General features: G+C 42.4%; 1 protein-coding gene across 3 annotated transcripts; it reads right to left on the reverse strand.

Annotated features, from left to right (window-relative positions):
- On the reverse strand, nt 1-17,802 carry LOC118096321 (protein FAM13A-like). 3 transcript variants are annotated; one of them, XR_015950161.1, is made up of 7 exons: nt 13,372-13,550; nt 10,525-10,684; nt 9,145-9,354; nt 6,558-6,741; nt 4,516-4,654; nt 3,378-3,493; nt 1-1,039 (listed from the first exon to the last, which is right to left on the reverse strand). XR_015950161.1 is itself a non-coding variant. In XM_060274976.2 (7 exons), exons 2-7 carry the CDS (start codon nt 13,399-13,401, stop codon nt 3,428-3,430), a joined length of 789 nt encoding a protein of 262 aa, XP_060130959.1. In that variant the 5' UTR covers nt 13,402-13,500; nt 17,692-17,802; the 3' UTR covers nt 471-3,427. The 3 variants fall into 3 exon arrangements, 2 of the variants coding, with proteins under 2 accessions (XP_060130959.1, XP_034993877.1); XM_060274976.2 differs by adding an exon at nt 17,692-17,802 and having other exon boundaries at nt 471-3,493; nt 13,372-13,500; XM_035137986.3 differs by having other exon boundaries at nt 471-3,493.
- Nucleotides 17,803-18,507: the final 705 nt, after the last annotated feature.

Genomic DNA, 18,507 nt, shown 5'->3' on the forward strand with positions numbered 1-18,507 from the left:
TTTCAGCCCATATTATTCATTTTTATTTATAATATCTATGTGCCAGTTAATGAGTGACGTTTCTAAACAGCTCACATGAAACAGTAAGATCCTTAAAAGATCTATATTACAACAGTTAACCAAAATACAAAAAAAACATATCAATAAAAGCAAATAATACATCAGTAAAATGGAGCAGTGCAATGAAGCTTACAGGCCAGAGAAAGCCTGCATAAATTGATGGGTCTTCAGAAGGTACTGCTACCACATGAACATCACATGGTTTATGTTCCAGAGAGTGGTGCCACTACTGAAAAGGCCTGCTTGCAAGATGCTATAAAATTGCATCCCGTCATTTTTCGTATCAGAAAGGCCCCATTAGAAGATCAGAGAGACCAACCAGAGGTATATTGTAAAGGGGTTGGTGGGCTGCTAGGTATCTGCCCACAAGCTGTTATTTATCTGTACCACTGAGACTGAAGTCACCTGAGAAAGACTTGTGCCACTGGCTTTGTGTGGGAGGCTGCAGTATCCACACACATAAAACAGCCTCATGGGACCAAGCCAAGTGGAACCAGTGTGTGTTTGTACCTAGATGTTACAAAATACAGAGCTGCTACTGCCAAAAAGAGCAGCCCCATGCCAAGTTCTTCCTCCTCCCCTGCCCCGCTCTATAACATCTGCTCCCATTTACCACATGTCCCGATTTCTACAGGACTATCAGGGGCAGAGAAACACTCAAACCAACAACATCCAGAATGAGGCAGGCCAAATCCCAAAGAGAGGAAGAGGAAAACTCAGCCGGGGGGTGGGGTGCTGTTGGTTTTTTGGTGGTTGTTGATTTATTTTATTTATTTATTTTGCAATGTCTAGTACTGCTCTATGCAAAGGCAGCACCTGTAAATGTAAGATCAAATAACAGGGACTTTACTGACATGGATTTCGTGTTGAGGGATGTGAAGGTCAGACTTGAAGCAGAAATAATGATTATAAAAAAGCGGCTGAATTCAGAAAATATTCCCTTTGCTCGATGGAGTTGGCAGACTCCTTGTTATATTTCCTAAGAGAAATATGCAAATATTAACTGTGTTGATAAAAGAATTTGTGCAGTAGTTACAGCAGCAGCAAAATAGAATATATTGTTATTTTTAGAAGGTTCCACTCAACCTGACCAGTGAAAAGGATTCTAAGTCAAAGCTATTCATTTTGTTCCCAGAGATTGGCAGTGCGGGAGGGGAAGGGAGAAATTAATTTTGACTGCCTCCATATCTGGCTTCTTGCATTCTTCCAAATACGGCTCCGTATTTTGGAACAAGAAAAGAGTGTGTGCGTGTCTGCAGGGGGAGCCTAACGGAATCTGGCACCCGGGGTATAAAATTAACATGACACCCACTGGATAAATAAACAGGTGTGTGTGTGTGTGTGTGTGTGTGTGTGTGTGTGTGTGTGTGTGTGTGTGTGTGAAATCAGTTAGGAGAAAAGAGAATCCATTTAAAACAATAGAAGATGGAAGGGAAAGGTGGTGTGGACAGGCATGGTTCAGCTGTGCTGACCTTTCGCTGTCAGAATCCGATCCACACCAACTGCAGCCTCTATTCTAGGAGCAAGAGGAGAAGCCCCAGCAGAAAATAGGAGGGACCACAGCTTGCAGGTTTCTAGTTCAATGGCTGGCCTCTCCCATTAAATGGAGACAGTTTCCACCAGAGGCAAAGCTTCTGCCTGTGTTGGGCAGATTTGAAGTCAATAGGGTGGCGGAAAAGCCTGACCCTGTGGGAGGCAGCTTGTATCTTCTGTTGGGAAGCACAAAGTAGGAGTGGGGGTGGATGAAGGGAATCTTTGGAAAAATGGGAATGGGTTGAAGGAAAGAAGTGGGAGGGAGGGAGAGGTAAGCAAGTGAAAAGCAATGGGGTAGAAAACAGCTCTGGAAATGACTCAGAGTTTGACATTTGCTGGCCCAGCCCACAGCCGTCACCCAAGGTTTCTTGGAGGGGTGCTGACCAGTAGCAAAATGTGCCTGCAATGTGTCATTCTCTGCAGAGCTCTGTCTCCAGACACTTAAGCATGCACATGTGAGAAACTGCACTCAAGTTCCCCTTTCTCACATACTCAAGAGCACTTAATTCCTAGGTGCTTTCAGAACACCGAGAAATAAAGACAACGGGGATATAATGACATCTCTTGCAGAGTCACAGTGGAAATTCACCCGAGCTTTGTTTGCTTCTCTTTGTGAAACAATTTTCCTAAACTCCGAAGGTATTATCAGTGGAAACTATTCCAATTGTGCATCGTTCTAGATGGCTGGAGAGATTTTGTGGAGGGGAGTAGAAATGTTACTGCCTATTGCTTTGGATTAGCACAGAACCTAGAGTAATTTGTCCTCTTGGAACAAACGAGAGACAGATGGCAAACAACAGCATCTAGAGAGAGAGAATCACACTACAGCCTACAGCATTAGCCTTCCAGAAACAAGGGGGAAAGTGCAGCTAGTAACATTTAACTGACAGAGCATGGCAGTAACCATCCTATAACCAAAAACATGTCAGGGATTTGACAGTCATCCCCAAAGAGTTTTCAAAGGGATGGGGCAAGATTTATCAACATCCAAAGGCCCAGCCTTGAATCCATCCTTCAGAAAAAAAGGGGAAGAGCCGTTTGTTGTGATACACATACATACCCACCCACCCCTCAATAGCTATAGTAATATTATCAACAGAGGTCAGACACTTTTGTTAGCAATAGGATTTGTGCGTTTGGCATGATACTGCCTATGCACATTTAACTGTTTGTTTTAAAAGTCATTTCACGTGTCAAATCAATGAGTGGGCCAAAGTTATAGATGCTACTAAGGAATAATCACATATAGTTGGAAATAGGAGGTAGAGTAGGAACTGATTCACCCCCTATTTTGATTGCAACTAGTCCTCCCCATCCCTAGGGGCTGATAGGGGCAGTGGCAAAGCTCTCCGGAATGCCTCCCTCTCAGCAAGAGGGAGGCATTCTGGAAGTCCTTGTGGAGTTTGCCAGGCTCTTCCTGCCCAGTGGTGAGGCTTCGAAAAGGCCTTTCCTTGAGAGGAAGCCCTTGCAGAGTCTTACAGCTCCCCCATTACAGGAGCTACGGAGGGGCATTTAGCTCATGTTCCTAATGCTTCATTGTCTGAATGTTCTTTGCATTTCAGTGTTTTCATTAAGGATATAAATTTGCACACCTATGTACCCAAGCATCTGATTATCCAAACATTTCCCTTGACTTGTTATAAATCAGTCATGATGACATTGCTGTACATGTGAACAGAAGAAGGGGCAAACTGTAAAAAAAAAAAAGACCTTGAAAACTGTGAATCAGAATCCAGCCAGTTGCCACCAAGTGGAACAGTGAGATTCAAAAACGCAATACTGACACCAAGTGGAGGGAAGGGGCCAGCCAGTCTGAGGTTGCTTGTCGCATACATTATGGATGATGGATTTCCTCTGTCTGTTGTGTCGGCCCTTGGGACAGTGGGGCAGGGGAGAGAATCTGTGGGGAAAGCGTACAAATGATTGGAATGGGATGGTGAGGCGGAAATAAGAGGGAAAGTGGGGAGATGGAGCAGAGTGATGTTACGTTGAAAACTTTTAATAACCTATTCTTTATAATAGATATATAATTGTGCAAGAGAGATCAAAGGGTCATTTTCAACCCCTAGTTACAGGTAGGTAGCCGTGTTGGTCTGCCCTAGTCGAAACAAAATAAAAAAAATTCCTTAGAGACCAACTAAGTTTGTTATTGGAATGAGCTTTCATGTGCATGCACACTTCTGAAGGTATCTGAAGAAGTGTGCATGCACACAAAAGCTCATTCCAATAACAAACTTAGTTGGTCTCTAAGGTGCTACTGGAAATAATTTTTTCCCCACCCCCCTTCACCATATATTAGCAGCATATATGTCCTCTGTCATTAACCCCCAGAATCGAAACTGCATTGCAGCTGAGTTCACACAAACAGCTTATCAAATGGTAAAACTGTCTCTTGACTGTACCTCTTATACAGGTAAAGGACTCTATGTTTGAATGGCCGCTTCTCCTAAAAACATCTTTACACCTAGAAAATCAGCTTGTCAATAAAAAGACAAGGCTGGAACCCTTTCCCCTAGTTTTTAAAAGCTTTCCCCCACCACACAATATATAGTTTTTCATTTTGACTGATTATGTAATTACAACATAATATACATCATTCCACTATTAAACCAGATATATCATAGTTATAAAGTGCACTGTATTTAAGATTCTTACATGAAACTAGACCCCAAAAAAAGATTTGAACTCACTTGCCCTGGGACAATTTATTAGCGCCTTCAGCTTAAACAACATTCTCTTTAAAGTTGATTATTTGTATTCTTTGGCAGGGGAAATTATCAAGCTTCTCACCTGCACTCGCTGTGCTACTGATTAAGCAAGCATTGACCATGGGGTGACTTCACAATGAAGTTGAGAGAAATACATACCTAGGAGTTAATGAGAAATTATCTGTTGACGCAGTCGCCCTTAATAGCTCCTTACCTGAGGGTCACCTGCCTCTGTCAGTGAGAAATGAGTGTCAGGGCAGTCCGCAAATAGTTCCTCATGGTGCTGAAGAAAATGTAGGAGAATGGCATTGCATACGGTTTGTTTTTCAGGAGCCGAGGGGCTGCAAGGTATTCTGAAAAGGAAAAAAGAAAATGGAATGCCATCAGTTTAATGGTCCTCATAGTCTAGCTCTATGAATCATCAACCACCCAGTCTGGTGGTCATTAGAAAGGAACTTACAGAACATAAATGTTTTAAGTGCTTGCCACTATGTTTTATAAAAGGAGGAAATGAAAAGATAAATGTGCATTTATCACACACACTTGTGTGAGAACAGTGGCAATTTTTGCTGAACTTGGCATAAGGAGAGGGAGAGAAAAAGAAAGAAGCTTTTTCTGCGCTTGTTAACAAGTCAATACATATTTGATGTGGCATACTTCTAACCTGAATTATTGTTAGGAATTGTGCTTGCTATCCTGCTTTGGCAATAGTTATTTCTATGTATAATAAAACTGTTATTAAAATATCTGGATAAAATCTGGTAACTCCATGCTAAAGTCATCCGAATGTTGCAAGAAACTAAAGATCACAGCATGCACACAGCGTGTGCATTATATATAACATGGCCAATGATGTTCTCTAATGGAAAATGCAAATGTTGTGGTGGTGGGGAAGAGATTCATTCATTTTTAATGATACTGTAAACAGTAAGTTTCTGTTTAATCCAGACATTAAAAATATTTGGGTGTTTGGTCCTGCTGTTAATTCAATAAAGCTATTATTGGTGTAATTATGAAGGCTATGTAAGTTATGGTACATCAAAAGAGGGTTGTAAAATGGTGGCATACTTCATAGTCTAATGCTGTGCATCCTCTCAGGCCCATATAAATTCTGAAGCTGAATATTAAATTGTCACTCACTGTAATTAAGTGATAATTTAATGCAGTCAAGGCCCCCAGCAGACAGGCTGGGAGAGCGGATAGCCACAGAGGGGAAAATGTCAAGGAATAATAATACTAATAATAATTTATTATTTATACCCCACCTATCTGGCTGGGTTTCCCCAGCCACTCTGGGCGGCCACTTTCAAAGTACAGTAGATGCAGTTTGGTAACTCTGATTTTAGTTGGACCAAGGTCTCCTCCATGTGTGTTTCTTCTTTAATTTTCTATTTTGCAGGTGTACTCTGCAGCATGTCATTGGACTGCAACAGTGGTGGTGGACTGCACCAGCCACACATAATTTCTACTTTGTAAGTTGTTCCGCAATGCTCCCCCAATATACGGCCATTTAGAGGGACATTCTTGCACTATAGCATGACAATTGCGGGATAAAATAAATAAATAAACCAGAACATTTGTGGTATGGAAAGTTACAGGATTTCAGTTAGAAGTTATGGGACATGCACTGATGCATGGAAACTAAAGCAGTACATATGCCCTAAAACTTCTGCAAGCAAAAACAGTAATTAAAGCAGAATTGTGCATAGCAGCCCTGATGAACACACATCATCATGAATGCACAATAAAAAGGACATCTGGAGGAGCTCCAAGACTGAACATGGCGAACAAACTGCCATGAAAAAATAATTCTGCCATTACTTACAAACTTATAAGGCACATGGAAATTAAGAGGACACTTGCATTTTAAGTCAGTTTAAGCATGTTACCCTCGGGACCAGCATACACAACCAGCAAAAACATTTGCGTAAACCAGGCATCCCCAAACTGCGGCCCTCCAGATGTTTTGGCCTACAACTCCCATGATCCCTAGCTATCCCACTTCAGGCAGTGAAATAAGTTTGAAAGCTCCCTTGTGGGAACAACTCCCTGTAAATGGAAAATCAGTATCTCAACTAGGCTAGAATCCTTCTCTCTTGCATGCATTTCTAGACATAACATATCTAAGAAAGGTTGAGGGCTTCTTAGAGGGAACATCCAAGCCCTGGCCTGGAGACTAAAGGAATGTAGCCAGGAAAGTTATATCACAGGAAAAGGGAACTTACACATTATACAGCAATCATAACAACATCTTACCGGAAAAGGGCGGGGCCAAAAACAATTGCGAGGTTCTCCATTGTCATGTGATTCACATCGCTATATGCTGCCACTTTGACCAGAAATCTAATAAGGAAATGGAAAAGGCTATAGTGGGCTTTCGGTAGGCTGCTTAATAGCCTTTTTAGACATCTTGTGCATTCTGCCATGTAGTTTTTATTATCTGTGAAGAATTAAATGTTAATCATTAACTAAGGTTAGCATAAGTTGTAGTTATTATTGATAGTGTTTCATACTTACTGAGTATCAAGCATGTGCAAGGTGTTTTGTACTGAGGTAAGATGGCCACTGCCTGGATGGGTGGCAGAGAAGCATTAACAGCATAAACATGAGTGACATCCTGTGCAACAATGAGGTGTATGAGCATCACATGCTCTTGAAATTCTCCCCATGGGAGAGACATGTAAGTTCCCGTTTTGCAGAAAGTGCAAGGTGCACAAACCACCTCGGCTTCCACTATTGCAGCTTCTTTGTAACACGCAAACCCAACTCTATGTTACACCGACAAAACTGAGAAAGGACAAATGTTTGTGATCAATGATCATGAATAGCAGGAATGGACACAGAGACAGTCAGTGGGTAGGAGAGAAACAAATGATGGCCAATCTGTGGGATGCAAAGGGTTAAATGCAGTCAAGTCACAACAATCCCTAGATAGTCCACTTGGAGGACTGAGGAGGAACACATGACTAAGCCTAGTTTCCTGTTCCTCCACATGCTAATTAGATGGGAAAGGCGGTAGATAAATTCAGAAGCCAGAAGCCATTTCCCTCTCTTGGACTCTTACTCTTACTCATGGACTCTTGGACCACTTCACTTCAAGGACTCAACATCTAGTGAGGTTACTCTCTCTCAAGGCCTCCAGCCTAGAGAGAGATGAGATGGAGTCTCACTTCTTATAAGTGAACTTCACATGTATATATCACCTTTACCTAAACAAATCTACCTCTTGAGTATGCTGTATCTTAGGAAAATTGTAAGTAAACATCTTTCATACTTTTAAGAACATTGTGTCGTGTCTTTTCTTTTAAGAGGGATAAAGGGGAAAATACCAGGAAAATACACTTTATTTTACAGGCTTAAATCAAGCCTGCGCAAACGCTTTTCTGCTGTGCATTTTGCAAAAGGGGAATGTTTTTACTCTGCTAAAGTTTGGTGCTTGCTAGCACAAGCGGGGAGAGGACATATTAAACAATATCTCCTCATCCACATCCCTGAACATTCCCACACAATCTGCACCATAGCTGCCAAGTACCCCGTTTTCCCCAGGAAACCCCCGTTTTTACTTATCTTTTCCCGGTGGTCCCCCGTATCACTTCGTCTCCTGTTTTTCTCCGTTATTTTCTCCTGCCGGCGGCCATTTTTTTTCTTTCCAATTTGCCCTTCTATGGACACAAAAAATGGCCACCGCCGGCTTCAAAATTCGCATCTACGCATGTCCGGAAGTGCATAGAAGCGACTTCCGGTGTCGGCAGCGACCATTTTTTGTGCCCATAGATGGGCGGAGCGACACCGGAAGTTGCGTCGACGCACTTCCTGACATGCGTACAAGCGACTTTCGAAGCCGGCAGCGGCCATTTTTGGTGCCCATAGAAGGGCAAAGCGACACCGGAAGTTACGTCAACGCAACTTCCGGTGTCACACGGCTGCCGGTCCCGGATTCTGCAGTCCGGGACTTGGAAGGTAAGATCTGCACATACAGAGTGGGCTTCTGGGACTTGCACCACTTCAAACTGCTGGTGGGAGATGCTCCCCTATTTGTTGGGGGGAGGAGTCCTCAGAATGGAGAAATCTAGAACCCTCCTTCTTGACATCACCACACAGGGAGAGAGGGTTGGAGGTTTTCTGTTTTGTTTGGGGCTTTTTTAACCTAGGAAAGCATGTAAACATGCAATCCTCACTTGCAGTCTGAACTAGGTTCCAGGAAGTTGCATGATTTCTCTGCATAAGTAGATCAGCCCCAAACTGGTGTTAGGAAATACCAAAAAGATTTTGCTAAATGAAGTTTGTCTTGAGGGTTATTGGAAAAGAGGAATGTGGTCTGATGAGCAGAGATGGAAAAACCTTTCCAGGCGTATGTAGTGATTTAGCTGAAAGCACAGGGATGAGAGCAGAACAACCTGCAGTTAATTAACATGTGAGTTTGAGAGGCATGGAAGAAGTGAAAAGGGTAAGAAGGGGGAACACAAGAGGATATAGATAAAGAATTTTAAAGCTTGATGAAGAGGCTGACAGCAAGTCAGTGTACACAAATTGATGCCAATGGCCACAAACCATTATAGAACAGAACAGAACAGAACAGAATAGAATATTCTGCAATCTTGAGCAGATCCACGTAGTGTTCATCATTCTCTGAGTTTGTTCAGCACCTCTTATGCCCAAGGTCAAACGCCTTCATTCATGTTTGACGTTTGTCATGTTTGACAGACTGGCTTCTAATTACAGAATAGACCAAAATATATGTATCATCCATTTCAACCCTCTCCCTGATCAAGAACCTTTGCACGTGTATCTTTCCAAGATGTGGCAACACGCTCACTTGAACAAAAATATGTACTTGTTTTACCTTCAAAAGTAGCTAAAATATTGGCGCACAGGTTGTCAGGGAGAACAGCAACTGGGAGCTCATTCAGGAAGAGTTTAAGTAGGCTGGCAATAGAATTGACATCTCCTTCGTTAACAAGATCCACCTCTTCTCCTTGGTCATACTTCTGCTTCAGCGCTTTGATTTTGGTCACTGAGCCACTGATCCGAAATAGGCCTTTGTGATTCAGACCTATTGAAATAGGCAACATCCTATAGTAACAGCAAATTTATTTTCATACTAACATCCATGCAGAAGGAGGGGGTTGTGGGAACACTAGGATTTGAAAAAATACCAAAAAAGTAGGGGGGGGGGGAACACCTGCTTCCTCACATACTATCTCAGATGCATGACTGTATCTCTAAATTTGTTCATCTATGGTAAGAATGGTTTCTGGGTATGCTTTTGTCATGGCAACAAAACTAAACAACCTGGTAGTTAATCAGCATAGTTAATCTTTGTAAGCAAGAAAACATTTTCTTTAAGTAATATGAGAAGTACATGGCACTAAAACACTTTATCATTTCAGTGTCTTAACATTATGAATATTAGTGAATAAATGCACAATCCAGATATGTCAAAATCAATGGGAGGCCAGGTGTCAGTTCTAATATGGTACTTCGCTCTGTACCTAACAAATTTGCATAACTATTCCTTCAGGTTACCTACATGAAAATCATTTGTTGCTATTCTTAACTTCTGCTTTATTATTTTACAAGTGCTTATTTGCAAAGAATATATGGTATGGCTAGAGGTAAGGCAGATGTCTGTTACCAAGAACATATTTTGTGTTCTCTCTCACCCACTCACCCCAAAAAATGGGTTGAAACAAAAATTCTCAGAAGACATTCTTATTGGGAAATTTTCTGAGATTTCTCTCATATCCCTAGGAAAAGAAGGTAACTCTGCAAAAAAAAAAAAACTCCAAACATTTTCTTTAAAGATGTGTCAATGGTAGAGAAAAGAGTTGGGATTCACTAATGAAAGCAATTGACTTTTGTCTTTTGATTTTAATGAACCTAAGCAGAGTATGACTAATATTGGATATCACCCTCTGTTTCAGAACCCAGAAAGTGCCTTTGGGCATGCCCAGGATTGATGTCACCATAGACACTTCACCTGATGCACACATACCTTCTTAGGTCACACTGTGCATGCCCTCATCAGAAGCCTGAAGCAGAGCACAGGATCAATGATGTCATAATTGTTCTGGAGGGAGCCACAGGTCACATGAAATCCCCACTTCAAATGCTGCTTCCTAACCAGATCAGGAACCCACAGAAATTCAGTGTAGAGCTCAGCATTTTTATTGAAAGGAACAAAACCATTCTGACAAAGTTCAGCTAAAGATAATGAACTTACCAAACTCTTCTAAATATCCCACCAAGTGCTTGACAATGGGAGGAACAGGATATTGAGTTTCATCTTGGGCAGAGTAGTCAAGAGGAATGCCAAAAGTTCTCTGAGGTTGTGGTCCAACTTTATTTCTACAGTACTTAATTTCTACAGAGGATAACGATTGCTGCACAAACAGAAAGAAATGCAACACCTTCTTGAGGCCTCTTTGCACCATTGATGCAAAAGAAATTGTCTGAAAAACCAGAAGAGATCTAATGAGCTTGGAAAGCTTTTTGTGGGGATGGGGTTAAAATGTATTGTATTCATACAAAATATTGGGAGGGGGGGAATCTCAAATTGGCAATGACAATTTGGTTCTGCCAGCAGAGCAAAATCAAAGGTTCCCACTGCTCCCATTATTGCCTTTTAAAGCAACTTGAGTCAGAAAGAAGATTCCCGTCCAAATAATTCCAAACTTTGGTTTTTCTAGTTATTGGTTTGTTCTGTATACCACCAGTGTATCAAAATCCAAGTGATTAGACTAAGATTTTATCTACCATGCCAAATGTCTTGACTTCTCAAAGACATGACACAAAAAGGATTGGGAGGGATAAGGGAGGAAATGAGACAAACATTAGTTTTTAGTTGTGAGGTTCTTGCAATGACCAGTTGAAGGGACAGAGTTCAAGAAAAGGAGTAGCTAAAGGTTTCTGGTTCCTCAGCAAAACTGAGAGGGAGGATCTGCAGTTCCTTTATAGCCTGATAGAATGCCCAAATATCTTCAAAATACCCAGAAGCTGCACATAGGACTGGCAGTTTTACAGATGCCTCAACTTTACTAAGTTTTTAAATAATAATTAATAATAATAATAAACATTTTAATATTTTTATTTATTACAGGTTTTAGAAAATTGCAGCTGCATTATAAACTAAAATAGTCACAATCCATTCTTCATGATGCAGGTTTTCAGCAAAGGCTACTCTTCCTAATGTACAAAGGAACCTCTGCATAAATAATGGATTATTGGCTTTGAATATGATCTCTTCCAAGGAAGGAAGGAAGGAAATACAATTTTGACTTTTTTGTAATTTTTCCAAAAGCCACAGGTAGGAGCTATTTTAAAACAGATAAAATCACACAGATTACCTAAAAGTGAGTAGCTGAGATGTAAGTTAAATATCATGTATTAATCAACATTGGAAATCTCACCCTGAATTTAATACATCTTGATCTTTCTTATTAGCTAGTATTTATAATGTTGATAAATTGAAAACATCTATTTATATATTCCTTTCAGGCCAAAATACTCTAGTGTCATTTACATAATACTCTTCTTGCTCTACAGATCATAACAGCGGAACTGAGTAAAATTATGCCCTCTGCTGGATTGTTTACTTCTGTTGCCATGACAAAAATATGCAGAGATATAATTCCTGCTAGAAATGGACAGCCTTAAGACTGCAATCTTTTGTACCTTTACTTTGGAGTGAATCCCACTGAATTAATTGTGTTTTAAAGGTAAAGGTAAAGGGACCCCTGACCATTAGGTCCAGTCACAGACGACTCTGGGGTTGCGGCGCTCGTCTCGCTTTACTGGCCGAGGGAGCCGGAGTACAGCTTCCGGGTCATGTGGCCAGCATGACTAAGCCGCTTCTGGCAAACCAGAGCAGCGCATGGAAATGCCATTTACCTTCCCTGCTGGAGCGGTACCTATTTACCTACTTGCATTTGGGGGGGGGTGCTTTTGAGCTGCTAGGTTGGCAGGAGCAGGGCCCAAGGAACAGGAGCTCACCCTGTCGCGATCGGCAAGCCCTAGGCTCTGTGGTTTACTTTAGACCACAGCGCCACCCGCAATGTTTACTCTGCTCTAAACAGAAAGAAGAGTCAAACTGTATCAGCTATGTCTGGGAAATAATAGCTGCTGGAATTCTAAATTTCATGATTTTCAAGAAAGGTCGGGCTATCAATAGCCACTAACCATGATAGCTATGTGTGAACTCCAATGCTGGAGGCAGTAAGCTTCTGAATACCAGGTTCTGGGAATCACAAGTCAGGAGAATGGCACCGTGAGAACAGAATGCTGGACTAGATGGGCCTTTGGCCTAATCTAACTAGGAAGAGGGTGAGAGCTTGGTTAAGCTTGCATTTACAGGTGAAACTATCTAATTTGGCAGTTCCCCAAACAGAGGTGATAGTCAAGAAAGTTTTACTCATGTTTTACCCACAACAATTAATTAACCTAAGTTAGGTCCATTGATTTCAATGGTCTGCTCAGAGTAAAACTTAGTTGATCACCACCCCTTGTTGACAAATACACCTGTTTTCAAGGGAGCCAGGGAAATTGCAATGTAATCTCTCCACTGAGCACTGAATAATTGCAATAAAACTTGGAACATCCATCTTTGACCATTTGCATTTGAATTATGAACACCAGCCTCAGCTCCCACATGCCATCCTAAGCCAGGTAGGGACAGAATTCACTTCAATGCAGTATTAAATATGAATCTCAACGACTGTGTTTTACTAGTTGTTGTTTTTTAGAGCAAATCATACTGAAATCAAAGGGGCTTGCTTCCAAGTAAATACGCTTGAAATCAATCAGGGTGTTGGAAAATAAAATGGAGTCAGGAGAAAAAACAAGAACACTGATTGAATTGACAGTGCAAGTTCATGATTTGTAATAAAATAAAATAAAATAAAAACAAAACAAACACCTCTGAAGTCTCCTTCAAATATTCAGGAATGCATTTCTGATTCTGGCAGTCTCTGCATTTAAAAAAAAAAATCTTCAGAGATAAAATAAAGACCTATTTTGCTTTTTCAGATGTAGTCACAAATTAGAAACAATTAGCTAGTAACATTCCACTTACACAGATCGAAATGGAGGCACCTGTTCCCATGCTAAGCCTGATCAATCAAGTTCCACTGTGCCGAATGTCAGAAGATACAAATGTCATGTTCCTTGGTCAATCCATGTCATCTTCATCTTCTCAGCAACTCTGCATGCAACCATTCAGTACATTAGAATAAATGTATCATTACATGCAGATTCTTACTTTAGTCTGATCTAGATGAAATAATCTAGTTTATTTTTCCTCCTCTAACAATAATTTTTACTCTGTCAGCTCTGTAGCTACAAAAAGTTACTGAGGTGTCATAGCCAGTGGTGTTACCATAGTGCCTAACACACACGCACACGCACACACAAAACAGCACAGAATAACTTCCGACATGCTCACAGCCTGCTTGACATTCAGCTTATGCATTCCACGGGGAAGTAACTAGCAGAGCTGCCGATTATTCCTTCCTGCCAACCCAGACCACTTCTTACCCAGGAGATACCATTGCTTACAGATGAAAACTAGAGAGTCATAGCGTTCAGAATAGTGTGCCGAATTGTGAGTATCCCACCTTTCTTCTTGGTAATATTCTAGCTCTTATTCAGAGGGGGTGGGACTGTAAAAGTGAATAGGCAATATCTGGTGAAATACTGGAAGCCAAAGACTGGCTTGGTGTGATTTCCAGTAGCCAGGATTTATCATTTCTGTGCCCTGAATTCTCCTCACCATGGTTAGTGGAAGCAGACTAAATTATGCAAATAGAAAAATATACAAACACATGCTTTATTGTGTGTCATTTATGTTGTTTGCAGAATTCAGGTGTGAATGTGGTTCTGTGCGGAAAATATTGTTCTATGCTATGGCTTGCAGAAAATATTTTTAAAATGGGACAACTAATGCACACTTGCACTACATGCTTGATTTATACAGGTTGCTTTTTCTGGTGCAGAACTTTTGTCACAGAATCTGGATTTTCATAAGTTAAGACTTTTAAAGCTATGAGGTCGCCACCATTCCACTCCCCGGACCAGGGGTTTCCAATCCAGTGACTGCAGGTTCACATGTGCACACAAAGGCCCTCCCTGACGCCATTGGAGTCCCTTTGCCCCACTGAAATCAGGCTTGAAAGAAGAATTCTGTTGTAGCCAACGTCACAGGTTGTGGTGTGTGCGTGGGGCCCATGACATTTCTTAAATTTCCAGAAGTGCCCACAGAAAGAAAAGATTGGCAACATCTAGTCCAGATAGGAGCCTGGATGCCAGAAATATATTTTCCCATAGAACCTCAATCTCTCACAAATCTTTTCTCAACACTGATACCACCTAACAGGAAGGGCTTAATAGCCGAGGCGTGTGCATTTTGACACGGCTGCACGGTGCATACAGAACTCATAAAAGAGATGTAATCATAAAAGAGATGCTATCCTCACCCTTTTATCCGTGTTTCTAGAGGGGATTATTATAAGGTTGAGGAGACCACCTGCTGGGACTTTGCCAGCACAGAGGGAACTGGAAGCTATCACTGGTAGCTCTCCTACCAGCTGTGAAATAGTTCTGTGTTTGGTGATGTGGGAAAAAGCCACTCCACCTCAGTGGTGTGAGCGTTAGGGTTTGGGACACAGCAGTCCATCTGTCACTCTGCCATGGTTTAAGATTGCTTTGTCCAGTGTTAAACCTCCTTTAGAAAATCAGTTTTTGTTTCCTCTAAAAGTGAACACGTAAAACATACACAGCGGCTAGTATCCAAACAACTGCACTATTAGTTCCACAGGCCCAAGACAGTATCTGGCCTGTGTTTGTTGAGAAGCAGCCCTTCATACCACATGGCAATCTGAGGCTTTCCAGAGGGTTTACAGCAGTGCTGCTCAAATGGGGGCCTTGAGCCACTTCCAGTGAGGCCTCAGTGCCCCGCAGCCTTTTGGTTGGAGCAAAGGAAGCGCTGGCAACCTCTTGCATGTTGAGCTAAGGTGGTTGGCAGAAAAGCTAAGTTTAGAAGAGGAAAGGAAGGTCTGCCCTCCAACTGAGGGGAGAGGGGGCCAGATGAGAGGCTGAAGGAAATGAGAAGAACGGTTTTGGTTTCTCTCTCTCTCTCTCTCTCTCTCTCTCTGTGTGTGTGTGTGTTTAGTAACTGCAGCAGCCATATGGCCTTGAAATATCTACATTGGCTCCCAGTACGTTTCCGAGCACAATTCAAAGTGTTGTTGCTGACCTTTAAAGCCCTAAAGGGCCTCGGTCCAGTATACCTGAAGGAGCGTCTCCACCCCCATCGTTCTGCCCGGACACTGAGGTCCAGTACCGAGGGCCTTCTGGCGGTTCCCACGTTGCGAGAAGCCAAGTTGCAGGGAACGAGGCAGAGGGCCTTCTCGGTGGTGGCGCCCGCCCTGTGGAACGCCCTCCCATCAGATGTCAAAGAGAAAAACAGCTACCAGATTCTTAGAAGACATCTGAAGGCAGCCCTGTTTAGGGAGGCTTTTAATGTTTAGATTGCTGTATTGCCAGATGGGTGGGGTTTAAATAATAAATTGTTGTTGTTTTATTTAATAAACAATCAAACAAACTTGGAATAGAAATGAAGAGTATAAGAGAGGAATGCAATTATGGAAGCAGAAAGTGAATACAAAAGGGCTGGGGGGGGGAGGCGGGGGATAAGGTAGAAGCCGAGTTTGGGAAAGAACGGGAGAAGAAATCACAGATGGCCACCTCAAGAGAGATGTGGGGCCGGGAACAGAAAAAGATACAAAAAAGAAAAGCCTTTTCTTTTCGTTTAAGAGCTTATGGACTTCCAAAATCTGCCTAAAATGGGGAGGCCGAGTCACAATACCACAAGACAGGAAATCACTGGGTCAAAAAGGAGAGGGAGAATCCAAGGTGGATTAGATGTGAGGTGGATTAGATGTCAGTTGTGCTGAGTTCTGCCACCATTTCGTGACTCCTTGTGACTAAGGCAGGCCCCACCCAACAGGCCCTGGAAGTAGGAAGCCTGAGAAGCAGCCCCTACTGCCATGCACCAGAAAGAGTTTGTGCCTTACAAGGTGTGCCGAAGCTCACTGCCGATTTAAGCTTGTCTTTCCCAGCTCCTGGCAGGCCGCAATGAAGCAGGCAGGCAGCTGAAAACTTTCCTTCCAGAAGGCGGAAGAAAATTCTTCTTTGTCTTGAGAGACTCAGAATTAACTGCCTTTCATTTAAAAAAAAAAAAAACCCTCTCTGGGAGATTCCAATGTGGCTACTGATATTACCGGAGTGATGTTGCTACAGTTGATTGACTTTTGACTTGTAAACAGACACCAACACCATATATTTAAAGTAATCTTACACCCTTACACCGCTTTAACAGCAAAATCTCCCCAATAATCCTGGGAATTGCTGTTTGCCAGGGGTGCTGAGAATTGTAGCTCTGTGAGGAGGGTCTTCTAACAACTCCCAGCACCCTTATGAGATGACAACTAAGAACTCCCAGCATATGAGATGACCTTCAACAAGCACAAGTGGAAGATTTTCAGATAAGTGGATACCATATACAGATCATGCACACAAAAGCTCATACCAATAACAAACTTAAAGGTAAAGGGACACCTGACCATCAGGTCCAGTCGTGTCCGACTCTGGGGTTGCGGCGCTCATCTCGCTCTATAGGCCGAGGGAGCCGGCGTTTGTCTGCAGACAGCTTCCGGGTCATGTGGCCAGCATGACAAAGCTGCTTCTGGCGAACCAGAGCAGCACACGGAAATGCCGTTTACCTTCCCGCCGGAGCGGTCCCTATTTGCACTTTAACGTGCTTTCGAACTGCTAGGTGGGCAGGAGCTGGGACCGAGCAACGGGAGCTCACCCCGTTGCAGGGATTCGAACCGCCGACCTTCTGATCAGCAAGCCCTAGACTCTGTGGTTTAACCCACATCACAACCTGGGTCCCAATAACAAACTTAGTTGGTCTCTAAGGTGCTACTGGAAGGAATTTTTTTTTATTTTGTTCAGATCTATTTGTGTTACTGAACGCTGTGTTTGCCTGGACCACCAGCTACACACACCCCTCCTGCATAAAGCTGTTGCTTTGTTTCATTGTGGTTTAGTATGACTTCCTTGGCTATATTTCTTTTTGTTGTTGTCTTTTCTTAAAGTTCAATTTTTAAAAGCCCTATAATTTTTTAAAAAATCAGCACCTCAAACTAGAGTTCTCAGGATTCTTTGGGGTGGGGAGCCATGGCTGTTAGAATGGTATGAGAGTATAGTGCGCTATTCGTAAGAGAGGTAAAATAGCAAAAAAATAAAATTGCAATTTCATTCACTTCTCCTTTGAGCCACAAGATGGTGATGAAGCACCAGGCGTTCCCTGAATTCTTTCTGCACATAGTACCTGAAAACATGGCCTTCTGGGCCTCTCAGGATTCTTCCCAACCACAATCTTCGCTGGCCCTGATTCGTACCTCAAATGTGTCCTTAACTCTGATAATGCTTCTTGCTTGCCTGCATGGAAGATAGTGAGGGGTGCATGTGCTTGTGTAGAAACTAGCCTTCTGTACAAAGGCAAAAATTACATTCATGGCTCCACTCACTTTTCTGCTCACCACCGGCATGTGATCCTTGGAAGGTTGATCAGAAGGAATAGAATCCTCAGGCTGGAAAAGTTTCAGCACCCTTGTGCTATGCCAAGTCATTGCTTAGATCAGTGCAATGCAGCAGTAAAATACGGACCGACTCAACCATGATCTCCTCCCTGGGACCCGGCACACTCTTGCAGTCACAGTAGAGCCATAGTTTAGCTTGGTGCAACATGTGGACCAGGCCACTGTCTTGCTTTTATGGATCCTGTGTCAGCTGTTCTGGGAGCCTTTGAGGCAGAAGAGCTGAGTGGAAACATTTTAAATAAGAACATAGGATTTTGTCCTAAAGAATCAGACCGAAGGTTGCTCCAGTTCAGCAGTCTAATGTTTCTAGAAGCCCGCAAGCAGGACATGAGCTCAAGAGCACTCTTGGAATAATTTCTCCTCAGAATATCTACTCCAGATAATTTGTGGGTAGAATCATGGGGGAATTATTCTGAAAACACTGGAATGCAACAGGCCACAAGTCATGTGAATGCTTTGTACAGGTTGAAGCATTTCCAGAGAAAAGCATGTCCATCCCAGGAAAAAAGGCTGTTTTCTAATTTCCCTAGAAAGCAGATGGCTTT

This window comes from Zootoca vivipara, chromosome 5, assembly GCF_965207765.1.
Source record: "Zootoca vivipara chromosome 5, rZooViv2.hap1.1, whole genome shotgun sequence".
Classification (NCBI taxonomy): domain Eukaryota; kingdom Metazoa; phylum Chordata; class Lepidosauria; order Squamata; family Lacertidae; genus Zootoca; species Zootoca vivipara.

Coding starts and splice junctions, on each gene's coding strand:
- LOC118096321 (XM_060274976.2), bottom strand. CDS start 13,401: ATGGGAACAGGTGCCTCCATTTCGATCTGT. Junction 10,685..13,371: donor GTGCCTCCATTTCGATCTGT/GTAAGTGGAATG, acceptor CTGTTTGTGCAG/CAATCGTTATCCTCTGTAGA. Junction 3,494..4,515: donor CAGAGGCAGGTGACCCTCAG/GTAAGGAGCTAT, acceptor CTTTCCCCACAG/ATTCTCTCCCCTGCCCCACT.